Genomic DNA, 26,934 nt, shown 5'->3' on the forward strand with positions numbered 1-26,934 from the left:
TCATTTTCTTTTACAGAAAAGTGTGCATTAACTGTATGAAGAGAATTCAAATGGACCATCATTTCCTACTTAATTCACACTTACAAAAAGTTACCATAGTAACTGTCGTATCCCATAACAATCCATAGTAAAGTTATTGTCTAATACTTATGAAACTGTGGTAACTTTGTATCTCCGCTGTCAAAAAATAGGTGACTGAAAACGTTTAACACTGTTTAAAGGGATAATTCACCTACACATTTTAATTCTCTCATCGTGTACTCACCTTCATGCCATCCCAGATGTGTCTGACTTTTTTTCTTCTGCTGAATACAAAATATTTTAGAAGAAAATCTCCACTCTGTAGGTACAATACAATGCAAGACTTTGAAGCTCCAAAAACAAATAAAGGCAGCAAAAAAGTAATCTATAAGACTCCGGTGGTTAAATCTATATCCTCAGAAGTTATGAGATAGGTGTGGGCGAGAAACAGATCAATATTTAAATTATTTTTTACTGTGAATTATCCTTCTTGCCTGTAAGTGGCAATATGCATTGAGAATGTGAATTGGCAAAAACAAAAGGTGAAGAATGAGACTTTTTTTAATAATGATCTGTTTCTCTCCCACATCAATTATATTGCTTCTGAAGACATAGATTTAACCAGTGGAGTCGTACAGATCAGTTCTATGCTGCCTTTATGTGCTTTTTTGAGATTCAAAGTTCTGCTCACTATTCACTTTTTACAGACCAACGGAGCTGAAATACTCTTCTAAAAATCTAAATTTGTGTTCAGCAGAAGAAAGAAAATCATTCACATCTGGGATGACATGAGGGTGAGTACATGATGGGTGAACTAAACCTAAACAGTGTTGAAAGTTTGTTACTGTCATATCATACAAATATCATACATATTTGTATGATATTTTCCTGAAATATAGTTACAGTGGTATCATTTTTGTGAAGGCCTTTTCACACCAAGAGCGAAATTCACACCAGTAATTAACTTCACCTGAGTATTAAAACAGACAGGATCCAGATCTAATGAGTTAATCTCCCAGAGATGTCCTGTTCAGATTCAGACAACAAAGATAACGATGAACTGAAAACTACATCGAAGCCACAAACACACAATGGAAGGTGAGTGTAAACGGTTGGCGTTCCATTCTGCTTCATTTCATGTTCATAATCTTTTTTGGACTTGTTCGAATTGAAGAAATGATCCTTGTTAAACAGATAATTGTATCTATGTAAGGAATAGCAAATAGTATTAGTAGTATGATATATACAATTTTGAACACAGCTGCTCTCTTTAGAACTTGTAATGAGTTGAGTGAGTTGATACTATCAAGAAACACTGAAGGAACCGATTCACAGAAATCTTCGCATTGGACCCTTTCGCATATCCAGGTTTGGATTGCCGAAGTAAACGATAGTAGGGTAAACTTGTTTAGCGGTGAATGGGAAAACACAGCAGATATAATTTTGCTTACCCATTTGCTCCAACAGTAAGCTAAAAGAAAATACCCAATATAGACCTTATGCACGTTTGAAACATGACTGTGAGGGATAAACAATCTCTTCAATGGCACATATGGTATGAAATTGTATTAAACTCCTAGATCACTTCTAATCCTCCACAACTTGCTGTCTGGAACACTTGAAACTGCAATACAGCCCATTTAATACATTGTGGGCCTATCCCTCACTGCCTCATTTTCATTTCCATCAAAATTCAAAGTTGACACTATTATACTTTTAAAGCTTTCCAGAAGAAGAAAAAAAAGAAAGAGCGGTGAAACAGCAGTCAGAAGAGGAAAAGAGGACAATTTTTGTTACTCCCTACACAGCTGTATTAGAATCTTCATCGCAGCTGTGGTAACTTGTATTGTTTTTGTTTTTGTTAATAATTACAGGGTAATTTACTAAGTATAATGTCCAAAAAGTATCGATTCCGAGATGTTGGGAATCAAGAATCGACTCAAACTTTGGAGTCAATTCCTTTCGGGGAAACCGGTTGATATTTTCGGTCTGTGTTTATTTCCTCGACCAGTGAACTACTACACATTTCAGAAGCCTAACAGCACTTATACAAGTTACAAACTGATTATAAAAATACTGCATCTTTTTTATTTATTTTTTTTATCCCCTTTTCTACCAATTTGGAATGCTCAATTCCCACTACATAGAAGGTCCTCGTGGTGGCACGGTTAATCGCCTCAGTGCGGGAGGACAAGCCTCAGTTGCTTCTGAGTCTGTGCATTTGATCACTTGGCTCGTTGTGCGTGACACCCAGCATGTGGAGGCTCATGCTACTCTCCGCGATCCACGAACAACTTACCACGTGCCCTATTGAGAGCGAGAACCACTAATCATGACCACGAGGAGGTTACCCCATGAGACTCCACCCTCCCTAGCAACCAGGCCAATTTGGTTGCTTAGGAGACCTGGCTGGAGTCACTCAGCACACCCTGGATTCGAACTCGCGACTCCAGGTGTGATAGTCAGCGTCAATACTCGCTGAGCTACACAGGCACCCTAGTTCTTAGAAGTATTCAGATTTTAAGCATTAAGTAAATATGTTAACCGGTTAAATATGAGAATAAAGAATTAAGAATAACAAGTATTATTATTGTTGTTATGATTATTATACTACATGCAGTGCTCCAATTGAATCAAGTCAAGTGCGAGCAGGCAAACTAGGTAGATGAGTAAGCCTAAATGGATTTTACCCCCAAAAAAACAGCAGTTGCTCTGGGAGTGGTGATTACTGCTTTTGGAAAAGGTCATGAGGCATCAGTGTATTACTCCCTGCTAATTCAGAGTCTGGGGGACGCAGCTTCAACTTCTCAAGAGATTATGGGAGAAAGATTTAAACTTGATATTGGAGGAGGGAGTGTGGGCTAGGATTCTAAAAAATATCAAGTTTACATCTAAAGACGCAAGGGTGCATCTTATGCAATTTAAGATTTTATATCAATTCTATTGGACCCCTCTAGATTGTATAGGCTTGGTCTTAAAGACACACCCACCCGCTGACAATGCCAATCAGAAAATGGAGACACAGCCCATGTCTTTTGGGGGTCTGTTAAGATCCAAGAATTTTGGTTCAGAGTTGTATGTGTGATGTTTTGGGTGATGACTCTATATTTTGGGTGATGGGGCAGTCATAATTGGGGGACAAACAAGTAAAAAATTGGGTTCTGACCCCTGTTATTGGGATTGCATCACATGCTACAACATCTGGACAGACCGGGGACATACGCAAGGATCCTTTTTGTGGACTTCAGCTCAGCTTTCAACACAATCATCCCAGATATACTCCGGACTATGTTAAACCAACTCCCTGTTCCCACCTCTACCTGTCAGTGGATTACCAGCTTTCTGACGGACAGGCAGCAGCTTGTGAGGCAGGGAAATTTCACTTCCACCACTTGTACCATCAGCACTGGTGCTCCCGGGGATGTGTTCTCTCCCCAATACTCTTCTCCCTGTACACCAATGACTGCACCACCAAGGACCCCTCTGTCAAGCTCCTGAAGTTTGCAGACGACACCACTGTCATCGGCCTCATCTGAGATGATGATGAGTCTGCATACAGAAAGGAGGTTGAACGGCTGGCTGTCTGGTGCATTCAAAACAACCTGGGGCTGAACACGCTCAAAACAGTGGAGATGATTGTGGACTTTAGGAGGAACACCCCAACATTGTCCCCCCCTCACCATTCTAAACAGCACTGTGGCAGCAGTGGAGTCATTCAGGTTCCTGGGCACTACCATCTCACAGGACCTGAAGTGGGAGATACACATCGACGCCATTGTGAAAAAGGCCCAGCAGAGGTTGTACTTCCTTCGCCAGCTGAGGAAGTTCAACCTGCCACAGGTGCTGCTGAAACAGTTCTACTCAGCAGTCATTGAGTCTGTCCTCTGCACTTCAATAACTGTCTGGTTTGGTGCAGCTACGAAATCAGACATCAGAAGACTACAAAGGACAGTTCGGTCTGCTGAGAGTATTATTGGTTGCCTCCTGCCCCCCTTTCAAGAACTATACACTTCCAGAGTGAGGAAAAAGGCTGTAAAAATCACTCTGGACCCCACTCACCCTGCCTTTGAACTGTTGCCTTCTGGCCGGCGCTTCAGAGCCCTGAACACCAGAACCGTCAGACACAGGAACAGTTTTTTCCCTCAGGGCCATCATTTACAGAGTGGTGTGTGGAGATGGGTGGTAGCTTTTGAGTAGGTGTCAATTAAGGCTGGGGTTTGGCGACTTGTTTGTTAAGAAAGGTGGTAATTATTAAGCATTTTGGGGGGACACTCAGGGAGGGGATGGGGAGAGAGAAGTTTAGTTTAATTATGTATTTTTATTCTATTTTCTGTGTGTGTGTGTGTATTATTATTATATGTGTCCACATGGGTGTTCGTTGGGGGTCAGGGTGGGGTTGGTGATTGGGGAGGGATATTAATGGGGGTTAAATGTTGATTCAGTGTGTATGTGTTCTGTTTTTCTCTTGTGTATTTTTTAATCAATAAAACATGTTAATTGGAAAAATTATATCAACGTAACTTTTCTCTGACCATCGCTTCATGTCATCGACACACTCAGGTGAGGCAAAAAAGGTTATCTGTATTTTGTGAAGTATTGGCATGTTTTTTTGAGATTTTTATTTTATTTTTTACAAATATTTAAAAACCTTAAATATTAAATTGTCTGCTAAGATATACGCCGATGCGAGCGAAAACACTGGATGCCGGAAACGGAAAGTGAAAACGGTCGAATCGTGGAACACTTCCGCGTTCAGCAAAAAGGTGGTATAAAAGAGCTCTGGTTGCTCTGTGTTCAGTGAGGGGAAAAAACAACTACACATCCCAGAATGCAACTTCAATAATATAAATGGCTGGTGAAGGAGAACGGGACTGTACAGGCGAAATCAAAATGAACGTGTTGTTGTGTGAATGTTAAAGATGTTGAATCGCTGCTGTGTGTCTCTAGTCGGTCTTTACGGTGTAAACAGGACTGTGAGCGGACGCTGCGCTCGAGCAGGTACATAAAACCTGTATACTATTTACGTACACTGAACTTAAGGATAACCGTAAAGAATATGAAGTACTCCATGATCATGCGCACTTCAATATAGTAGATGGAGGCGTGTTCCTTGGACATAAAATGAAGAAGAACATTTTGTGGGTAAAAAAAAATAAATGCATGGCAGTGCGCAAACGCAAGTCAGTAGGCGCCAAATACTGAACCGCCAATTTGGTGGGCGCGAGACTTGGGGAGAGCCACGATTGCAGATAAATTGCCACTTTAAAAAAGTTATCTAACTGTGCACTTATCTTATTTTTTTACAACTGTAGTGCTGTTTACCCATTTTGAGTTTGTGAAAATGCCCTGCTCTGAAGTTACAGAAGCGGTTTCTCCGCAGAAGAGAAGCAAGAGTGCTGCAGCGAACGAACATAAAGCGCACATGGTGTTAAAATTCGCCAAACTCAGCGAGCACGCCACGACACCGAGCCGAGGATCGAACCGTGCCGCGGGCTTCGACTTGTACAGGTAAGACACAGAAACACCGGTTCTGAAGCTGGCAGTGTTGAATGAAAACACGTGCAAAGATGGCTTCACATTTTATTGCACTACATTTTAGATTTGTAAATGCATTGCTTTTTTTTTTTTTTTTGTGCAACTCCCTGTAAGTGTTTAGGTAAAAACTAATAGTACCAACTTGCTGAAGCTGCAGAAATAACATTTCATTGGTAGCAGTCACTGCAGCTGTACTGTTACGCATGTGCTAAAATCGTATTTCATACACTCAGGAGTGTTTTGTGTGTGTGTGTGTGTGTGTGTGTGTGTGTGTGTGTGTGTGTGTGTGTGTGTGTGTGTGTGTGTTGCAGTGCATATGATTACAGCATCAGGCCGATGGACAAAGCTCTGGTCAAGACTGACATCCAGATTGCGATTCCTCAGGGATGCTATGGCAGAGTAGGTGAGCAAGAATGTCTGAACCCAGAGAATCACAACCCGAGTTCATGCCCATATTTCCAGAATTTCACTGGGTGTCCAGATTTGTGTAGTCCACATGATGTTTTACAAATTTATTTAGGATCCATTCCTGGTCTTATTTTGTAGGATTCATAAGTGCACAATATTCGTACAGAATGGGGTCTATTCTGAAGAAAATGTTTTTTTTTTTTCTCTCTCTTTGTCTTTAATCAAAGTGTGGTAACTGTAGATGTGTGTACAAACTTACTGACACCTGTGTAGAACTCAGGTCTGCTCTTTATTAATATTATTCACATCTGCCTTATTTCCGCGTTTCCGCTTTTTACTAGACCTCCTACGTCATCTTGTACGTCATCAACATAATCTACATCCCCCTTAATGATGAGTGTGTGTGTGTATATATATATATATATATATATGTATATGTTTGTATATGTAACAGTTAGCCCTTAGCTTTATCTGCTATATAAGTGCAGTAAAACTGGAAAACAGTGTAAAACCTAACACGTGTACGTGTACCAAAATACGATACAACACTGCAAAACAGAATACAACATTGTTTGTTTTTTTTGTTTTGTTTTTTTCAGCCAAAAAAAAAACACTGGGCTGTTGCAATGGAGGTAGAGAGAACTCTCTAAGCTTCTGTCGTGTAGTCTTTGTACCAGGGGTTGGGCTTTGATATTCTTCCTGAACGGGTGACAACTACGGGTGGTTCCTGCACCTGTTCTGTTTGCGGCTGTTCGACATTAGGCTGGGGTTCTGGCAGAGATTCACTATCGGGGTTGAGTGGGGCCTCTGTTGTTGTGGGCGGGTTGTATTGTTCAGGTGTGTGTAGGAGGTGGCGCCTGTTTCTCACATATGTTGCATCTCCGGACTGGACCTGGTAGCTGTTTGGCTGCGGTGCTCTTCCTATTACCGTCGCCAATCTGTCATATCCCCTACTCATCTGTATTCTTACTGTCTGCCCTGCTTGCAACGAAACCAAGGGTCTGGCTGATCTGTCATAATGTGTCTTTCCTCTCTGTCTTGTCCGTGTCAGAGCTGCCCGGACCTGTGTTTCTACCTTTGGCACATACATAACCTTGGTCATGGGAATGAGAGTCTTAGTGCGCCGAGGAAGCAGCCGCTGGGCTGGGGAGGGCAGCCCATCTCTTGGTATGTTGCGCAAATTGAGCAGTGCTGCATATACATCTGTACCATCACGTGCACATTTTTCCAGCAGGTGTTTAGCTGAGCGTACAGCCCTCTCAGCTAGCCCATTTGATTGAGGGTAGCGGGGGCTGCTGGTGACATGGCAAATGTCCCATATGTGGGCAAATTTTTGGAACTCCCTGCTTGTGAAATATGTTGTCAGTCATTAGCTGTTGAGGAGCTCCATGGGTGGCAAAGTGGCTCTTTAGCCTGGTTATGATGGTCACGCTGGTCACGTTTGGGAGTTGGTCTATTTCAAACCAGCCGGAGTATGAGTCAACGAGCACCAGGTGTTCTTTTCCCCCCCACTCAAAAACATCTGCAGCTGTGAGAGCTAGAGGTCGACCGATTAATCGGCCAATTGTTTTTTTTTTTGCATTTTTTAACATAATCGGCATCGGCCAATATCCAAGTATATCAAGCCGATTATTAGGCAGGCGCATCTGTGGGCAGCCTAGTGTTGTTGTGGAACACGTGTTCGACGCACGCTGCCCCTAGAGTCATTTTCCAGCAGAGTGAGCAGACTCATCCAGTGCCTAAGGAAGGAGTTAAGTTCCTTGGAGAAAACAGTAAGGATTAAATTTGTATAACTTCTTTATATTTAATTAAAAACTTTTGATATGTTACTGCCAACTTCAAGAAAAAACGCGATAGGCGACATCACGTTCAGGCTACTTTGGATATTGATAGTGTAGTTGCATTATCACAGCAGAAGGGTTGCTATCATGTCACAATAAGCAAGCAAGAATTTTGCAATTACAGATAGTGAATCTGAGACATTTATTTGTTCTGTTTGTGTGTCTTATATTTGAGAGGGTTGTCACTCAATGCAGATAAATAAGTAATAAAAAGATACCAACGCGCTATAGGCTATTGAAGGACTGGCTTTGGTAAGCTTGGACGTTATCGGTTCTGCTGTCGGTACTGGAGAAATTAAGAAAATACATTTATTATTGCTATAAAGAGAAAGTTATTTTATCTCGCCAGCCATTTCTATGTATAATAATATGAAACCATTTGTCTGTGATGCAATTTAGCTATTCGCAGTCAGAGAGAGAGACAGAGAGAGATCTCTCGCTGACGCGGTGCCACAGCGAGCACAACACGAGCCCTGCATAATGAGTGACAGAACTAAACATTCAAACGTAGCCTGGTTTAGATCTGTGATATTAGTCTGATTTTATTTTAGATTTCACCTTATTCTGCTCTAACCAATGCGCGCTGCCATTACGACGACACCGGTTGTCAACTTCCGGTTCGTAGCGATCGACCAGTAAGTTACTAGCAGCGAGAGAATGAGTTCAGGTTCCACATGTGCTGTTGTTGGTTGTTTTAACAATTCAAAGAAGATAAAAAACTTTTTAGAAACTGAGTGCTTCGATCACATGATTAGAAGGAGAGAATGCCCGTGTCCGGTTCCGTATCAGCTACATTCAATGCCAGAGAGTAGACGTTTAGAGTGGTTAGCTGCGCTAAAACTGAAACATCCACCGAAAAAGGTGTATGTCTGCTCGCACCATTTTGTTGACAAACGCCCCACGGATGACCATCCCAATCCGGAATTATACCTTGGATATGACAGACCAGTGGTGAAGAAGAGACGTGCAATTGTTCGTGTCGAAGCGACAGGTAAGCCACTTTTAATGTTGAATTCTGTAGGTGGTTAGCGATAGCACCACTTCACAGCTAACCTAGTTAACGTTAGCTACCTCCGGTTGTTTACATTTTACGAGCTCTACCAGCCTGCTACAAAAATATTTATGTTATCTGTGGGCAGCCTAACCTATATTTTTATGAATAATATGCCCATTATGAGTAAATGTGTTTACATTTTTACTGAGCTCCACCGGCCTGAAATATTCGTGTTATCTGTGGGCAGTCTAACCTACAGTTTTTTTTTAGACAATATGCCATTTATGAGTAAATATGTTAAAAACATGGCCATTAATGGTTGATGCCTTTGTCCACTAAATGTCAATGTAGATTTAATGCTATGAGGGCTATCGTAATGTGGGCCAGGTAGTTATTAGCCTGAGAGAGGAAGAGCTTTCATCACCATTTATCATAAGATTTGCCTGTAATGTTGTCAGTGTGAGAAACATGGACAGAGGTTTAACATGTAGCCTATGTGCTCTTTTTTTTATTTATTTTTACAGCAACTGCAGAAGTGACAGACCAGGAGGATGAGGGCATACCTGAGGTGCCACAACCGTCATACAGCACTATTTCCACCCAGTGGGAAGATCCATCGCTTTTGGACCACAACTATGGTGAACAGCAGGGTGTTGACGAGACAGCCAAAGCTGCCACAACACAAACTGAAGATTTCAGCTACTCCATGCTTCAGAGTGATGCCGATTCGTTCCTCTACACTGGTGTCTCACTGGAAACCTTCAACTCTCTTGTTTCCACCTTAGATGTATTTGCTGAAAGGGCTTTTGTTTTGTCAGTGCGAGATCAGATACTAATGACACTGATAAAATTGAAATTAAATCGTGTGCTGGGTGACCTTGGTAGGCAGTTTCATGTGTCTCAGAGTGTTGCCAGTAAGGTTATCTCATTCTGGATTGATAAAATGGAGGAGGTCTTATGCCCTCTTATTATCTGGCTCCCAAAAGAAACCATTAAGGCCACTATGCCAGCTGCATTCAAGAAGTTTTTTCCCAACACTACCTGTGTCATTGACTGCAGCGAAAGTTTGTTACAGAAGGCGAAAAATCTTGACTCTAGAGGGGAGTCCTACAGCCATTACTACTCGCACAACACAATCAAATACCTTGTTGCTGTTGCCCCATGTGGTTTAATCATGTTTATTTCAACTGGATATGGAGGACGTGCCAGTGACAAATATATCACAATGAACTCTGGTATCTTGGACTATTTAAAGCCTGGAGATGAAGTCATGGCAGATCGTGGGTTCTTGGTTCGTGATTTGCTGTTTGAAAAAAGGGTCAAATTGGTTCTGCCTGCTTTCACTAGAGGGGTGCTCAGCTAACTGAGGAACAAGTCACAGCATCTCGCAGGATTGCAAATGTTCGGATTCATGTTGAGAGGGCAATCAGGCTGACTTAAAGTATACAAGATCTTGTCTCAAGTAATACCAATTAACATGACCCCCAAAATTGAAAAAATCCTCCGAATCTGTGCGCCCTCGCCAACCTAAGGGGTGATCTCATCCGTGAGTGATAAGTGACAACAGTGGTGTTCTGAGGTTGTAGTTTCATCTGCGCAGGCACACACACACACACACACACACACTTTACACATCTACATAAATTGCTCCTGTATATTTCATATTGATATCATATCGCTGCCTTTTTTATTTTTTGACTGTTTATATTTACTCTTTGTATGAAATTTGGCCTGAAATGGTTTTGGATAGCCATATGTTAAAGGTTGTATCAGCGATTTCAGGCCCAAAAAAGGCCGAAACATAAATTATCACATTCATCTAATCTTTCCTAACGATCCGCTAGCTGTCCGCCCCATAAGCATGGCGTCCAAAAACGCATCTCTGTAGGCAGCCTAGGCTCTGAAATCTGCACACAAATCACCGACAGGGGTGTGTGTTGTGAGGTTTTGCGCCGTGCACGCCGAAGTCGGAGCTAAACCTCACAACACCCACCCCTGTCGGTGATTTGTTGGAACACTTTGTTTTGGTGGTTGGTGAAACCAATTGTTTTTGTGTGCAGATTTTGGACGGCATGCTTATGGGGCGGGCAGATAGCGGATCGTTAGGAAAGATTAGATGAATGTGATCATTTCTTTTTGAGCCTGAAATCGCTGATACAACCTTTTAATTAAAAAAATCTTGTATAATATGACTTAATGTTTTTGGTTTTTTTTGTATTTATATGATATTTGTATTTTTGTAATTTATTTTTTGCCATGAAAATAGCTTTGAATGCTGATATGTCATTAAATAAAAAAATCTGAATCTGTATGAAATTTGTTGTTATTATTTGAGTTTGTGTACAATAGATTTTATTAGATTTGCACACAATTTTACATGAACAACATTATGTATTTATAAATATTCACTTATGTACAAAAATACTTTTTTAAAATAATGAGTTTTCATACTGTTAACCGCAGCTGCACCTAACAGTTGTTTTGTGATTTGAACAAAATGTTTCTGAGGGATATTTTCTATGAATTCATTATGCTCATGTATCTATTCTGCAGTTTCAGTCGCTGACCAACAAATTCATCCACAAGCTGGGGCAACATTGTTGAGAAATAAAATCTCTTCAGATGTCCTACCCTCTCCAGAACATAGGGCTCATCAAATGGTACAGTGAACATAACTGTGTCATTTGGGCTCCAGATAAACAATTTGGCCATCTTCAGACCGGCACAAAACATGCCTAATTGTACCTGCATGTAATATCCTCGGCTACCTGTTTTCTGAAGTTGTGGTACTCCATCTACTAGCTTGATATCACTGCAGTTATGATCAAGTTGATCCAGGAGGGTAGAATGGAGTTTACTTGGGACGGGACATTTTATTTCGAGTAGGACAGAAGAGTCAATTACCCCATCTGGGCTGGCTGATAACCATGGCTCTGTGACACTAACAACGATGCCCCTATGTGTAATACTCATGCCTTGCTCTCGAAGTGCACTACCAGCAACCGCCTCATTCTCCTTACCATAATTTGTGGCATAGTTGCCACGAAAGGATGGATACAGGTGCTCTGCCATAAACTTATCAGGATTGGTGGATGCTCTAGAAGGAACCTTTTAGCTGAACTTGCAGTTATTCTCAATTTTCTTGCATTGTGCCACAAATCGGAAGAACTCTGCTCCCTTGTTTCAGATTCTAAAGTAGAAGCCTGTGCACTGCTCACTTGAACATACAACTCATAGAAACTTTTACATGTCTCACATGTGAGATCAGAACCGGCATGAGTTTGATGGGGTCTCAAAAATCTTGCATCTACTGCAGTATTTGCAAGACTACAGGGTTGCACTACTGGTTTTACACTGTAACACTTGCCCAATAGACTGTTTTTTAACAGGAAAAGTGGCTTTGTTGGGTCTTTGTCTACATTATTTATAAATTCTGCATGTGACATATATTGTGGGGTGTTTGGTAGTGGCTGAGCATCTGACACACTAATGCTAAATTCATCTCCTGCTCTGTGGTGGCTGAAGTTTATGTCCCTCAGTCGTTTTGGCTCAAGGTTCCTGACTGTCCCTGCATTCCACCTGCGCTGCTCATCTGTACATGCAAGCCCTGTCTTTCCGAAGTAACTGCATTCTCAACCTGTCATGAGCACATTCACCTAATACGTTACCAGAATCTGATCTATATGCTTTTGCCATGTGTTTCAGATTGTGTCATCCCATCATCGCTAAACTAACGTTAAATCGAAAAAAAAAAACATTCATCAAATGTGATCTGATCACGTAATTTTTTATTAAATCACAGTTAAAAACAAAATTAACTTTTTTTTCTTTTCTTCATACCTTCCAAAGGATAGCTGCTGCATGACTGCACGATCTCCCTAATCCAGCAATACATGAACATCCGACAGTCTCTATCACCCCCGACTGCTGCAGCATAACCCAAGCAATAAGCTTAGGCTGGTTAGCACTTTGACTCCTGTCTACCTCTGCTTTCAAAAATACATAGTCTCCGTGCTTCAGCAAAGAAATGCGCCCGACTTTATTACTAAAGAAGTAATTGAAGGCCTCGGTGCTTTTGTAATTTCGCATTTCTTCACGATCTACACCCTCCGAAAAAATAAAATAATTAATAATGTCAATATGACTAACTCCTGGCCATAGCTTCATGTCATCAACCCAACCTGTCAATTTTGAGGGATGTGGCACGCTGATACGGTCGCCTTCACGATCTTTTGTGATATCATCAGCGGTGTGTAGCCACCTACTACTACCCATATTGACAGAAAAATTTTCGTATACTTTAATAACTACAATCTATCACCGTAGCCTTTACGCGAGTGCTAGCATTCTATGTAAACGAACACTTCAACCGGAAGTAGAAAACCGTTTAGTCAGTTGGACCCGCTATGAATCATGGGAAATAGAACGGGCGAAGAATAAGGTGAATAAAAAGAATATTTATACATAAGCCGCATTCTGTCTAGCACAACTTCCTTCCCTTCACAGCGGTGCACTGACATTTCTCCCTAAAACTCAAACTTAACGTCAGAATCAGCACGATCGGTGATTGTTGTAAAATGCAGTCTAGCTACTGTTGCTAAATTGCGGGACGCGTTTAATAATAAAAAGAGCGCAAGAGAGACCGTTCCCAAGGCAGCGCACGCTGCAACGAGACAAGCAAAGTATAGGCTACTTTGAGTTTCATGTGCGCGTCTAAACGATCAACTATACACAAAAATATGTCAACTTAAACACAGTTTATGTCTTAAATGGACGTAGTTATGGAAATAGTTGGGAGAAAATATGCTGCATCAGGAGCCTATTAGACTCGGTCTTAAAGGGGAAGCTGTCTATTAAACATGTGAGGATTGAGCCATTACTGCGAATCAAACAACAAAAGGCAAAGAGAAAATCACTTACAGCTCTTGAATGAATAACTTCTGCATTAATGAGCCTTAATCTATCTATGATAAACTATGCAGTGTTATTTTACAATTGATTACTTTATTAGATTTCTTTTTAGACCACACCTGAACAGTAATGTTAGTAAACCTTCCTGAAATTAAATCACTGTGCCTAATATAACGTTTATATTTGTGTAATGTAATATATATATATATATATATATATATATATATATATATATACAAAAAGAACCATTAAGAATACCGTTAAAGTACCGGATCGATAAGCAGTATCGGTAAGAGTAGTAATACCATTAAAACCTTAACGATACCCATCCCTACTTATGCCTGTGCTTCTCTTGGATGCTCTGAATATTGGCCATCGGACGACCCGGATTTCAAAAGATCGGCATCGGCCTGAAAAAAAAAAACAATATCGGTCGACCTCTAGTGAGAGCCCATGGCAAGTCTGGTATACAATGCAATTGAAGGGGCTCCTTTGTTTGGTGTGGTCTGAGGGCATTACAAGGAGCACACCTGGAGATTTCATGTTCAATGTCCTTGTATATGCTGGGCCAAAACATGGTTTCTCTGGCCCTGCGTTTTGTTGCTTCTAGGCCCGGGTGGCCCTGATGCAGCTGTCTGATATAATAGGGTTGCAGTGAGTGGGGAATGATGAAGCGCTGACCACGGGGCAATAGGCCATTATCAACTGTGAGTTCGTCTCTAATGGCATAGAATAGTGTTGTCACGGTACCAAAATTTCAGTATTCGGTACCGATACCAGTGAAAATCCACGGTTCTCTGTACCAATTTCGGTACCAAACCAAAGTTTAATTTAGACTAAATTTACAAGAAAAAATCCATGGTTCTCAGTACCAAAGCAAAACACAAAAACATGCTAATTGAACAACACACTATTTTTATTAATAAAGGTAAACAATGCCATTCTTTATACTTATTTAAAATTGTGTTTCAAGTTTTTCCACAACTAATAAATGAAAATAAATTACACACCTAAAAAACACAACAATAAGCCATGACTGAATAAACACTCAGTGTTATATTTATAAACTTAAACATTTTTATAAATTAAAAGGTCATTTAAAAAAACCTCTGGTGTGTCATTTAAAAAAAACCTTCATGTCCTCCTGTTTTTTTTTTTTAACCCTAATAAAATGTATAGTAGCATTAAATAGTTAATAAAGAAGCTTAATTCTAACACTCATTATATTTATGTTAGCTGCACCACGTAACGTTATGCTAATGATTTACTACACGGCTAACATTATGTTTATTTCAATCCGACATTCAAATTAAAATATGGTATATAACTCAAAACAGAACCTCTAAATTTGAAATTAATTTGAAACTTACCTGCTTGAACTCTTTCATTAGATCCGGTGTCGGTCTTTAAGGTGTTTTATCAAGTTTGATGTGTTTCCTGCTTTTGAGAGAAAACTTCGATGACATCGCTTTGCAAATTGGTTTTTGATGATCTATGATGTTCCCCTCGTCATCAGCCGCAAATCCGAAATATTTCCACACATGGCTCTTTCCTCCTTTCTTATCAACAAGAGCAGTCACCACAGCAGCGCCGGCGGTCGCCATGTCTCAGCGCTTTCATGAGGAGGACGCAACTTCATGCGCGAACTTTGACCGGGTACTCGGTACCACTGGTACTTGGTACCGAGGCGTTTTTTTTTTTTAGTACCGACTTGGTACCGAATATTTTGAGAACACGAGCATAGAACTGCCTGAGGTCATGTGGCAGCTGCTTTGAGTCAGGCCAGCCCTCCGCAACGACCTCAGATAAGCGCCTGCACAGATGGTCTGCCTGTGTTTCCTGCCTCAGTTCCACAATTCTTCTTGAGGAGAGAGCTTCCACTGTCATCACATCGTAGTCCTCACTAGTTTCAGCCCAGTCAGTGGAGGGCAGGTGTGCATGCGAGAGCGCGTCTGCTAGGTATAGCTCTTTGCCTCTCTTGTAAATGACATTGAGGTTGTAGCGCTGCAGCTTAAGCATCATCCTCTGAAGGCGCACAGAAGCTGAGTGTAGTGGTTTTTTTAGAATAGTGATGAGAGGCTGATGATCAGTTTCGACAGTCACTGGACGGCCATATATGTAGTCGTGGAATTTCTGACAAGCGTAGACAAGGGCCAACAGCTCCTTTTCTATCTGAGCGTAGCGTGACTCAGTCTCTGTAAGTGCTCTTGAGGCAAACACCACCGGTTTGTTGTTCTGGAGGCAGACAGCACCTAAGCCATGCTGCGAGGCATCTGCAGATAACACCACGGGCGGATGCACGTCATAGTACTGAAGTACAGGAGGACTTGTGAGTAGTTCTTTAAGTCTGGTGAATGCTGCCATGTGGTGTTCCTGCCAACACCACTCTACATCCTGAAGCAGGAGTTGACGCAGGGGTGCTGTGGTTTCGCTATAGCCCAGGATGAATTTTGACAAATAGTTTGTGATACCCAAGAACCTTTGGACTCCATGCCTGTCTTCTGGGGTTGGCACTGAACGGACAGCATCTGTCTTTGTAGGGTTGGGCTTTATGCCCTGGTCAGTTAGAAGGTGACCCACATACGACACCTCAGACACCCGAAAACGGCACTTGTCAGGGTTAAGCTTAAGGTTTACGGCACGTATTCTGTCCATGACCTGGCGGAGGCGCAATGCCATGCAGAGAAATATTTTTACAATTTAATTTTAAATGTTTTAATCATATCATATTTGTATTTGATAATACATACTGGCTTTCAAAATAAAATTTCCCTAGTTATAATTATTAAAGTAGCCAAATTATTTGTTAGATTCACCCGGATTAACGTTCCATCGTGGATCAAGCGGTGCACGCGATCCAGCAAGAAAATTTAAAGTGACAACAAAATGGCCAAACGGTTGGGAAAGAGAAGTTGATTCAGAATGCAGGGTATTTAACCAAAAGTGGACAAGTGATTATTTTTTTGTTCAATGCAAAGAAATGGCTGTTTGCCTCATCTGTCAAGAAACAGTCTCCGTGTTCAAAGAATACAATCTGCGCCGACACTATGAAACCCGCCACAGAGACAAGTATGCGAGTTTACAAGGCCAAATGAGAGCAGACAAAGTGTCGAAGCTAAAAAGTGGACTATCTGCTCAGCAAAATACGTTTGTACGGCAAACCCAGTTGAACCAGTCATCCATTTGCGCTAGCTTTCAGGTAGCTAAACTGATTGCAACCTGCGGTAGGCCATTCAGTGATGGTGAGTTCGTAAAGAAATGTATGAATGCTGTTGCGGAGGAGGTGTGCCTCGATAAGAAAGACGCCTTAAATGCGGTGAGTCTGTCCGCAAGTACAATCACCAGATCTAATTGAAGAAATGGGGTATAATGTATATGCCCAGCTGAAGGAAAAAGTGGAAGAATTAGATTTTTTTGCATTAGCGCTGGATGAAAGTAATGACGTGCAGGACACGGCACAGCTGCTCATTTTTCTTCGCGGAGTTAGCTCAAACTTTGAAGTGTCTGAGGAGCTGGCAGCCCTAAAAAGTCTCAAAGGTACTACGACAGGGGAGGATATTTTTGGTAAAGTGTGCCAAACGATAGAAGAGTTGGATCTAGACTGGTCTAGCTGGCCAGCATCACGACTGACGGAGCTCATAGTATGGTTGGCGCGTCAAGGGGACTGATAGGACGCATGAATAGAGAAATGGAGGAAAGAAGTCTCATGCCCCCTTTACAAGTACACTGCCTAATTCACCAGCAAGCACTGTGCTGCAAAGTTCTGAAGTGGGAATCGATTATGAAAGTGGTGGTGTCATGTATAAACTTCATCAGAGCAAACGGACTTAAACACAGGCAGTTCCAAGTCTTTCTGTCCGAGCTAGAGTCTTCTCACGGAGATGTCTGATGGTTAAGCCGGGCAGAGTTTTGAGGCGTTTTACTGAGCTGCTACCCGAAATCAATGTTTTTCTTCTGACAAAGGGCAAAACTGTCCCAGAATTGATCGACACAAAATGGAAATGGGACCTCGCCTTTTTAACAGATGTGACAGAAATGTTGAATGGCCTCAACGTGCAGCTCCAAGGCAAGGGGAAACTAATATGTGACATGTATTCCCACATAAAAGCATTTGAGGTGAAACTAGCACTGCTTGTGGGACAAGTGCAAAAGCAAGACTTCACCCATCTCCCTGTTACCCAAAGCCTCTCAGCTGAGAAACCAGTGGTCCCATTCCCAGCTGAAAAGTCAGTGGAAGCGCTGGAAATGCTGAAGGCGGAGTTTGATGTGCGATTCCGTGAACTACATGTCCACGCTAAAGAAATCCGCCTTTTTCAGAACCCTTTTGCTGCTGACATTGACAAAGCCCTGCCTTCTTATCAGTTTGAGTTGGCTGAGTTACAGAACTGTGATGTTCTGAAAGACGCGTTTAAGCCCAACAGTCTCATTGAATTCTATACTGCCCTCCCTAACGAGACCTACCCAAACATCAGAAGGAATGCAATGAAGATGTCCACACTTTTTGGCACATATATCTGTGAGCAAACCTTTTCACGCATGAAACTGATGAAAAATCCGATGAGATCAAGACTCACTGATGAACATTTGCATCAGTCTTTGAGACTGGCTGTGACAGGAATGGAACCTGACATTGGACTTCTCACCAGCCAGAAACAAGCCCATAGTTCACACTGATTAACCTAATACGCATGAGTAAGTAAATAATTTGATTTCAGTAGCAATGAATATGAAAAAATGTCATTACGATAGTAATAATGCTCTTTTAATAGGCTATATATCACTTGATATGTATAGTGCATAAATAATAAATTAATCTAGCATTAGGAGGCATAATACTGTAAATCCATTTAAAATCATAATAAAATCTCCACAATAAATCACTCCGGCCCATGCCATTTTCTGTTAGACTACGGCCCTCCATTATAGAAAGGAAAAATGATGTGGCCCTCATAGAAAAAAGTTTGGGGACCCCTGCCATAAGGCATTCGGAGGAAGGCATATCGGCCTACTGGGGTCATGAAGGTTGTCAGCTTTGATGACTCCTCACTGAGTGGCACCTGCCAGAACCCATACTTAGCATCAAGGATGCTGAATACCTTGGCTCCTGGCATGTCAGCGATCACCTGTTCCACTGTTTTCATAGGATGATGTGGCCTGAGGAGGGCTTTGTTGAGGTGGACAGGGTCAATACACAGTCTTACGGCACCATCTTTTTTACGTGCAGCCACCATAGACAAGACCCACTCAGTGGGCTCCTGAACTGACTTAATGACTCCCAGTTCAGTCATTCTGTGGAGTTCATTGATTATTTTGTCTTTCATTGCCAATGGCACTCGTCTGGGAGCACATATTGTAGGGTGCACAGAGGGGTCCAAGCGCATGTGATACACTACAGGCAGTTTGCCTATGGTGCTGCAGTCAAAGAGATCTTTATACTCTGTGAGCTCGGGGTCCCCTTGTTGGAGATCGTGCACATTCGGGCCAAGATGCACAAAGCCTAATTTGACGCTGTCTCTGAGGCCCAATAGAGGTTTTACATCATTGTCAACAACATGGAACTGTAGTGTCCCACATGTGAAGTTTACATTAGTGACACCTAAAGTCCTTATAATCTGACCACCATAGGCCACAAGGTTGACTACATGGCTGTGGTCGACATGAGCGCCTGGGTCGATGTGCTGGAGAACGCCTCTAGACAGTACATTGCACCGGGCTCCAGTGTCAATCTTCACCTCAAGTTGCTTCCCTGTGTTGGAAGTGGACAGGATGGTAAATATCTCTCCCTTATCAGCTGGCACCTCTACACTTTCACAGTAAAACAAATCTGCTGGTTCATATGCAGTTTGTGCATCAAGTTCACTAATTCTATGTGTCTGTCCTCCTCTGTGTATGGTGTGGGGTGCTCTGTTTGACTGAGATGGACCTTGTTCTGATCTGTTGTAGATGCGTGTTTTGCTTGATCTGCAGCATTTAGAGAAGTGATTCCACTTCCCACACGCATTGCAGTGCTTGAAGGCTGGACAGCTGCTGCGGTCAGATGAATGCTGGCCACCACAGTTCGAACACGTAAAATATTGCACTGCACAAACTTCACTTTCCTTCTTTAGTTCTTTGGTACCTGCTTCTTTTTTTATTTCTTTGTTTCCTTTTTCAGACTGCTCATGTAGCATGCATATTTTGATAGCTGAGTTTAAAGTTAGATTTTTTTTCTTTCAGCAGCTGTGTGCGGATGTTGTCATTGTGAATGCCACATACCAATCGATCTCTTAACAGTTCGTCGTGCAACGTCCCAAATTCGCATTGTCTGGCTAGTGTCTTTAACGTGGCAACGTAGGACTGGATTGTTTCATGTGACTTCTGGTTCTTTGTATTGAATGCATGTCTGTCCAAAATTACATTCTTTACAGGCAGGCAGATTTCTTCAAATTTCTTTACCAGTACCTCTGGATCTTCCCCCTCCTCAAAAGTGAACGTGTCATATTTATCTTGGGCATCGGGACCAACAAGGTTGAGAAACGTGTATGCTCGCACTTTTTCGGTTGCTGCTGAGAGACCGGCGTTGCTGTATATGCGCCATTCGCGCTTAAACTTAGTCCAATTGTCCGCAATGTTCTCGTCAAAGATGAGGGGGTCACTTTTGGCTAACTTCTGACACCATGTAGATGTGTGTACAAACTTACTGACACCTCGTGTAGAACTCTGATCTGCTCTTCATTAATATTATTCACATCTGCCTTATTTCCACGTTTCCGCTTTTTACTAGACCTCCTACGTCATCTTGTACGTCATCAACTTAATCTACAGTAACGAAGCACAACAGTACCTGCCCAGGGCTGCTGGCCAAATTGATGCCCTATGCAGAGTTCCGGCGTGTTTCTGTGATATTAGCATAAAGTGATCATCTGCAACTGCTTTCAGGTCCTTGAATAGCATGAGAGTAAGGGCAGCCGGTGGACTTTCTTACCCTCTTTTCTTACCATACCCTTCTAGGGTAAGATGGTGCCCCCTAGGGAGTTGGTGCCCTACGCAGTCTGCGTAGTACGCATGTAGGGAGCGGCGGTACTGTGCCTGCCCACTAAAATCCTCCATAAAGAGTTATAAGCCATGATCCAAACCGACCAGCTCCAAGGTGAATCACAATATCATAAAATTAGATTTGAAGCAAAAAAGTGTTTGAATCAGTTAAAAAGACATAAACTGCTTTCCCTCACAGAGTGCTTGTACTTTTATCTTAGTCACTTTCTAGATGAGAACTCTTTGAGAGGAACGGCACATCTGATGAGACTTTTCCTTCTTGCATTCACACACAAAAATAATCCCCTGTAGTGACGTCATCTAGTGTTTACCATTTTTCTTTTGACTTTGTTTACAAATGCATTTTAAAGCTAAAGTATGTAACTTTCAGTTTTAAAATGATATGCCAGCTTAATACGCAGAGACAACTACAAGTCATTCAGAGGTTCTTTTTCTTGAAATCTGTAAACTCCTTGTCTCTGTGGCACTAAAATTTCTGTTTATTTTGAGCGACCCACTTAGACCCGCCTCAACAAAGTTACGAAACCAATTGCGTGAGTTGGGGGTGGGACTATCTGATAGATCTAACAACAGCATACAAGGGGTGTATTCAGTAGGTATGTGAATGTGTAGTTGACATTTGGTAACCGCTCAACTCACCACTATTCAAATACCAAAATCACTATTTGGTTATTTTACACATGCAATAGAGGTCTTAAACCCGACCCCAACTCAACGAGTTCTGACAAACCGTCAGTTTTGGGTCCGTTTTTATGTATAGGGTGAGTTAGTGGCTTGTTTAAACATACGTTTCTGTGTGTCTGCTCTGTTTCCTATGTACTGTTAACTAGGGCTGAAATGATTAGTCGACATTTTCGACAATGTCGACAATAAAAAAAAAATTGTCTTTGTTGAATAATCATTTGATCTAATTTAACATAGGTTCACATTAAACTCTCTAATGATGATGCATGAGAGCAGCACTGCAGTTTGCACCCGATTGAGAAGAGGAAGGAATTACACCACTCACAGTCTAGGTGCACTCTAAACTTTCCAAACAGCTTCAGGTTATGTAGATTGCAATGTACGAGGGAATTATAATGCAAAAATACCAAATAAGTAAATACAGAAGCACTCTAGTTGTGGAGCTAGGATCTCTTTAAAGGAAACACCCCAGTGTTACATCTTAAATGCAGTTTTATTTATTGTGTTATGGCTTTATTCAAGTTCAGATAATATGGAAGCAGGTCATTTAAAAAAACTTCAAACTCCGAAACTGGTATTTCTCTGTTTGGTCATTGCCTCTGAGTTGCGCGATTGTCCCAATCTAAGGGGGAGAGATTGAAACTGCATCCGGCTGATGCACACTCTGTCGAGGGGATGCTCATCCCTTGAGTGTGCACACTTAATGCAGCTAGATTATAACACGATGGCTCGTGACTTATTGAATCATAATAAATGTCACTGTGGATTTCAAATCGTGGAGAAAATTGGCAGAATGCAGCTTTATTAATAAGAGAGAGTTTGTTTTTAGTGAGTTAAAGATGGATTGAAGTGAACAAAAGCAAGGTGTTCACCCCATTATACACTGCAACAAAATACGTTTTTGATTTGTTGTTTTTTTTTTTTGGCTTGTTTTCCAATATAAATATCTAAACTCCTTTAAAAGAATGTACATTTTCTTTTGGAGTTATACTGCAGAAGACCCAATTATTATCTGAGAATGTTGAATATAATATTAAAAATACAAATATTTAAAAAATGTCTAAAAGATACATTTCACCTGAGAAGCAGCATATAAGATATTTAGACTTACTTTTAGAGGATGAATCTTGAATAGAAGTATATTTTGTCTTTACTGCACTTGCAGAAGTATAACCAAGTAAAAATACACATATACAAAATACACTTATTTAAGATACATTAAAGCAATCTAAATATCTTATATGTTGCTTCTCAAGTAAATGTATTTAGTTTTTTAGACACTTTTAAATGGAAAACAAGAGGAAAAACACTTGATAACAATCAGATTTTTTGCAGTGAATTTCTTTAAACGTAATAAAGTATTTTTTCCCCTGTTAATTCAGTGAATGTCATTATTTTAAAAGATGATTTTGTCTTTATTGTTAGTAAGCATGTTTAATACAACCTTTTAAGTCGGGCACAGGCTAAATAATCGGTTAAGAGCTGATGATTAGTCTTTGCAATAATTGCCGACAAATCTTTATATTAATCGATTATCAAAATAATCGTTAGTTGCAGCCTTCCAGTTAACGCGCACTGTCTTTGACTGTTGCGCTGAATCTCACTGTTTTCTATTTCAGCATCTTGCGCAGGATTGGCACATTTTTAGACACCAAGTTAAGTTAAAAATAACCTTTTTTCTAAACGTATCATGAAACACCTGCGTCGTATTATTCGTTGCGCTGTGCTGCTTTCTGAAAAAGTCCAGGTTGCAAAGAGTACTTCATGTGACTTACAATCATGATTCCAGAGTGAGTTTCAGCGCTCCTTTTGCTCTAATGTCTACATTTACATATAATATTTAAGACTAGTTTAATGCTATTTTATTTTAAACCATTTAAAAATCAAAGCACCCCAAAGAGGCTGTTTAACCGCAGTACGCACATGACAGCATTCATTCACTGCCTCACGGAAATGTCAGCCCATCTGGGCAGAGCGCATACTACGTGCAGTGATCATATGATTATTTTGTTTAAATTTAATGTGAGATTTTATCATTTGAATATCTATGTATTTTGCTATTTAGGCTCATAGTTCACTGTGCACTTTATTTGCTGCTATTTTTAGTGTTTGAAGAAATTCCAACACAATAAACTTTCTTTATTCCCTAAACAGTAACAGTGCACATCACTAGTATTCAGTAATGTATTTAAATTACGTCCTTTTAATAGCAATACCACCACCAACGGAGGACGCCAGTATCGGAGTTCCACTTTTGTGAGGGTTGAGCCTGTTTACACAAACTGTGGCTTCATCTGAGCAATTGGGCAACTGCCTTGCTGCGTAATCAGTAGTGATGTTATAGTGAAGCTTCTGTACACGGTTCAGATTACTGCCATCTGGTGGTGTTTTGTTCACTATAGTGTTTATAAATAATTAATTAACCAAGTGTAAGCTCAAGCCTCAAGGGCTCCATATGTGAGTTAAGAAGTTATAGATAATGAAATATACAGATAATCCCTCAATGAACCAACCAAATCTACAGCTTTACATAAATTCAAATCAGCTGCCTGAAGAATAGTCCTTGTTCCCTGAAATCGGTGGAGTATGTTATAATATATGAGCGGTTATTCTTTTTGGCGTCATTGTCTAAAATCTTTAGTGGCTTGTTTGAGTGAGAGCATACCATCTGGTGTCAGATGGACCATTCAAATCTCTATCCTTTGATTTTTGTTTAGTTGTAGCCCTGCCGTTACGATCTGCCAACAGGAAGGCATTTTGATGCAAACGTAAAAAGCATCTGAACAAAATGAAAGAAATCCTCCTCCTCAAAGCTTTACACCAATAAATTTAGAGTGTGTTGCACATGGTACCCATTCAATCAGGGATTTATCTCTTTAAAGCATGCTTGTAACCCTTTAGAAGTGCCTGACATGTTGGCTGCATTGTCATTGCATTGGCCTCTGCAGTCGCTAATATCTAATCTCATCTCTTCCAAAACCGCTATCACCGCCCAGCAAAGTGACTGTTGTGACTTTCGATGGGCAGAAACGGAAAAAAAAACCTTCCTCAATACAAACTTAAGGTGTCACAATTTCGTTGGTGTGTGAAACAGCAGTGGAATTGATGCTGATTGAGAAGTACTTGGCTATTTTAATCCAACTGATTGTTTCAGCAAGTACCCGCTGGCCCATCAGATCAGTGAACTCCAAAGTTTTTGAGGAAAGATATGGTGTTGCTTGCCTGCCATTGCCATATCTTTCAACATGAGCCTTCAGAAAAGGATCAAATTCACTGATGATTTTAAGGATACCCATGATATTTCCATTGTCAGGGGGCCCAAAGATTTCAGTCTGTCCCCTTAATGGTAGCCCTCGCCCTGCTAGTAATTTAACCACAACTACAGCACTTTTCAAAACATTAGTCCAATATTCACACTCATTTTGAAATTGTCCTGTAAGTGCCAACTCTATTTGACCCTTTTCATAATTACTGTGAACATAATCAATCATTGCCGCCTTGTGGCTTTCCGACCCCTCATGTCCACAAGCTTACGGTTGCATTTTTCCAGTCACTAAAACCTTCTGTCACTGCGTACTGGTTGTTGCTATTCCCAAGTAACTTGAATGCAAAACAATACATGGTTCCTTTTGAGAGCATAACAGCCATTCCCTTGAGACAAACTCTTGATTGGCAGGTTTTCATTGGAACAGAATTTTTGAAAGTAAATTTTTTGGTGTTTGTGTTGACTTTCTGATGCCGTGACACTTGTTTTTGTTTTGTAATGATTCCAGGCCCAATTTTGCACATTATGTCTGCTGTTTTTGGAGCTCCTCATATATTATGACACGAAAGCTTCACCTGTTTAACATCTCATGTTTCACATTGCCTTATTTCAACTCCTCAATTGTTATTATTAGTCTTAAATTGCCCGTCTCAACTTTTTTTGAGCGTGTTGCAATCATCTGATTTGAAATTACTGTACATTTTCAAAAAACAATGAAATTCACAATGAAAAACATAATATAATGTGTTGTTGTAGTGCTTTCAATATAGCAAAGGGTGATTGGGGTTGTACTGTTCGATCACAAAAATCTAAACACTTTGGCTAAAAGTTTATCTAGAATTATGTACGTTATTTTGAAGTGCCCATGGTAACAATATCATGCATGTTAATTACTGTGATTGACCGTATTACTGAATACCGACACATGCCTAGTTTAAAGAGTTCACCCAAAAGTGAAAATTTTCTATACTGTGCTATGGGTAGTGTAGTTGTTCACCGGAACTCCACTATTAAACATGGTTTTTATATGATGAAGTTGAAATAACCTGGACTGATAGTTTCAACAGAAGCACATACAGACCTCAAAAATTAAGACCTCCCATCCAACCACCTGTCATATAAAGGCACTTTTCACCATTGGTGGAAATGTCTGAGATTTGCTGGTAGGACCCTAGTAGGAAGTCAGTGCATTTGAAGATAGTGTAAGTGACAATTCCAGATGACTGACCATGCTAATCGAAATCCCCATTATTTTATCTCCCCACCATCCAATCAATCGACCATGCAACCCATTGAATTACTGGTTTCATTTAGAAACTGCAAACGTTATTTCATTTTTTGAAATGGCATTTTCCAATCTGGTTTGTTTTTCAGCTCCTCGCTCTGGTCTTGCTGTGAAGAACTTCATCGATGTGGGTGGTACGTGACTTGTGAATAACCCTTAACTGAAATGAGAATGAGTTAAAGGTGTTTTATTCTAATATCAAGTGTCATTTCATGTGTCCTAGCTGGTGTGGTTGATGAAGACTACAGGGGGAATGTGGGAGTTGTCCTGTTTAACTTTGGCAAAGAACCATTCGAAGGTGTGAATTCAGATTCACAGATTAAAGGAATGTTATGGGTTCAATACAAATGAAGCTCTTTTGACAGTATTTGTGGTATAGTGTCCATTACCACAGGAAATAACTTGTTTCTGTTCTCTCATCAAAATGAGATTTATATACTTTCAGTGGCACAAACTAAAAACTGCAAAACACAGAAAGCATGATAGGACAGAGAAAGAACATAGATCTAGTGACGGTCTCTTTCTTATTTTAGTGAAGAAAGGCGACCGCATCGCTCAACTCATCTGTGAGAGAATCTGTTATCCTGATATACTGGAGTTGCAGGTAATCACCTCCCTTACGCATTAAACGTCTGTGCAGTTCATATATTTGCTTGTCACTTTAGCACCTACCAGTGATTGTAGGTGTAAGAACAAGTGTTTAGTTCAATAGAATTTGCTTTCTGTATTCTCATTTCAGACATTGGATGAGACTGAGCGAGGTGCAGGTGGATTTGGCTCTACTGGGACTAACTGACACTGATGTTATAATTATAACTGTTGCTTGTGTAAAAAGTATATAATAAAGGATTTTCTTTAAATAGTGTTCAATAGTTTTTACTATGCCATGTTTGTGTTTCCTGTGTTGGCAATTTAACTGTTAACTACTGGGTGATGCAAACAAGACACCTTTTAA

The 26,934-nt window shown here is 40.7% G+C and overlaps 1 protein-coding gene across 3 annotated transcripts; it reads left to right on the forward strand.

Moving 5' to 3' along the window:
* Positions 1–4,810: 4,810 nt before the first annotated feature.
* Positions 4,811–26,862, forward strand: LOC127623264 (deoxyuridine 5'-triphosphate nucleotidohydrolase-like). 3 transcript variants are annotated; one of them, XM_052097639.1, is made up of 7 exons: positions 4,811–5,019; positions 5,402–5,529; positions 5,868–5,959; positions 26,069–26,113; positions 26,203–26,277; positions 26,513–26,583; positions 26,719–26,862. In XM_052097639.1, exons 2-7 carry the CDS (start codon positions 5,444–5,446, stop codon positions 26,773–26,775), a joined length of 426 nt encoding a protein of 141 aa, XP_051953599.1. In that variant the 5' UTR covers positions 4,811–5,019; positions 5,402–5,443; the 3' UTR covers positions 26,776–26,862. The 3 variants fall into 3 exon arrangements, with proteins under 3 accessions (XP_051953599.1, XP_051953597.1, XP_051953596.1); XM_052097637.1 differs by having other exon boundaries at positions 4,813–5,019; positions 5,385–5,529; XM_052097636.1 differs by having other exon boundaries at positions 4,818–5,019; positions 5,379–5,529; positions 26,719–26,861.
* The last annotated feature ends 72 nt before the right edge of the window (positions 26,863–26,934 follow it).

The sequence above is a fragment of the Xyrauchen texanus genome, chromosome 29 (assembly GCF_025860055.1).
Source record: "Xyrauchen texanus isolate HMW12.3.18 chromosome 29, RBS_HiC_50CHRs, whole genome shotgun sequence".
NCBI classification, from domain to species: domain Eukaryota; kingdom Metazoa; phylum Chordata; class Actinopteri; order Cypriniformes; family Catostomidae; genus Xyrauchen; species Xyrauchen texanus.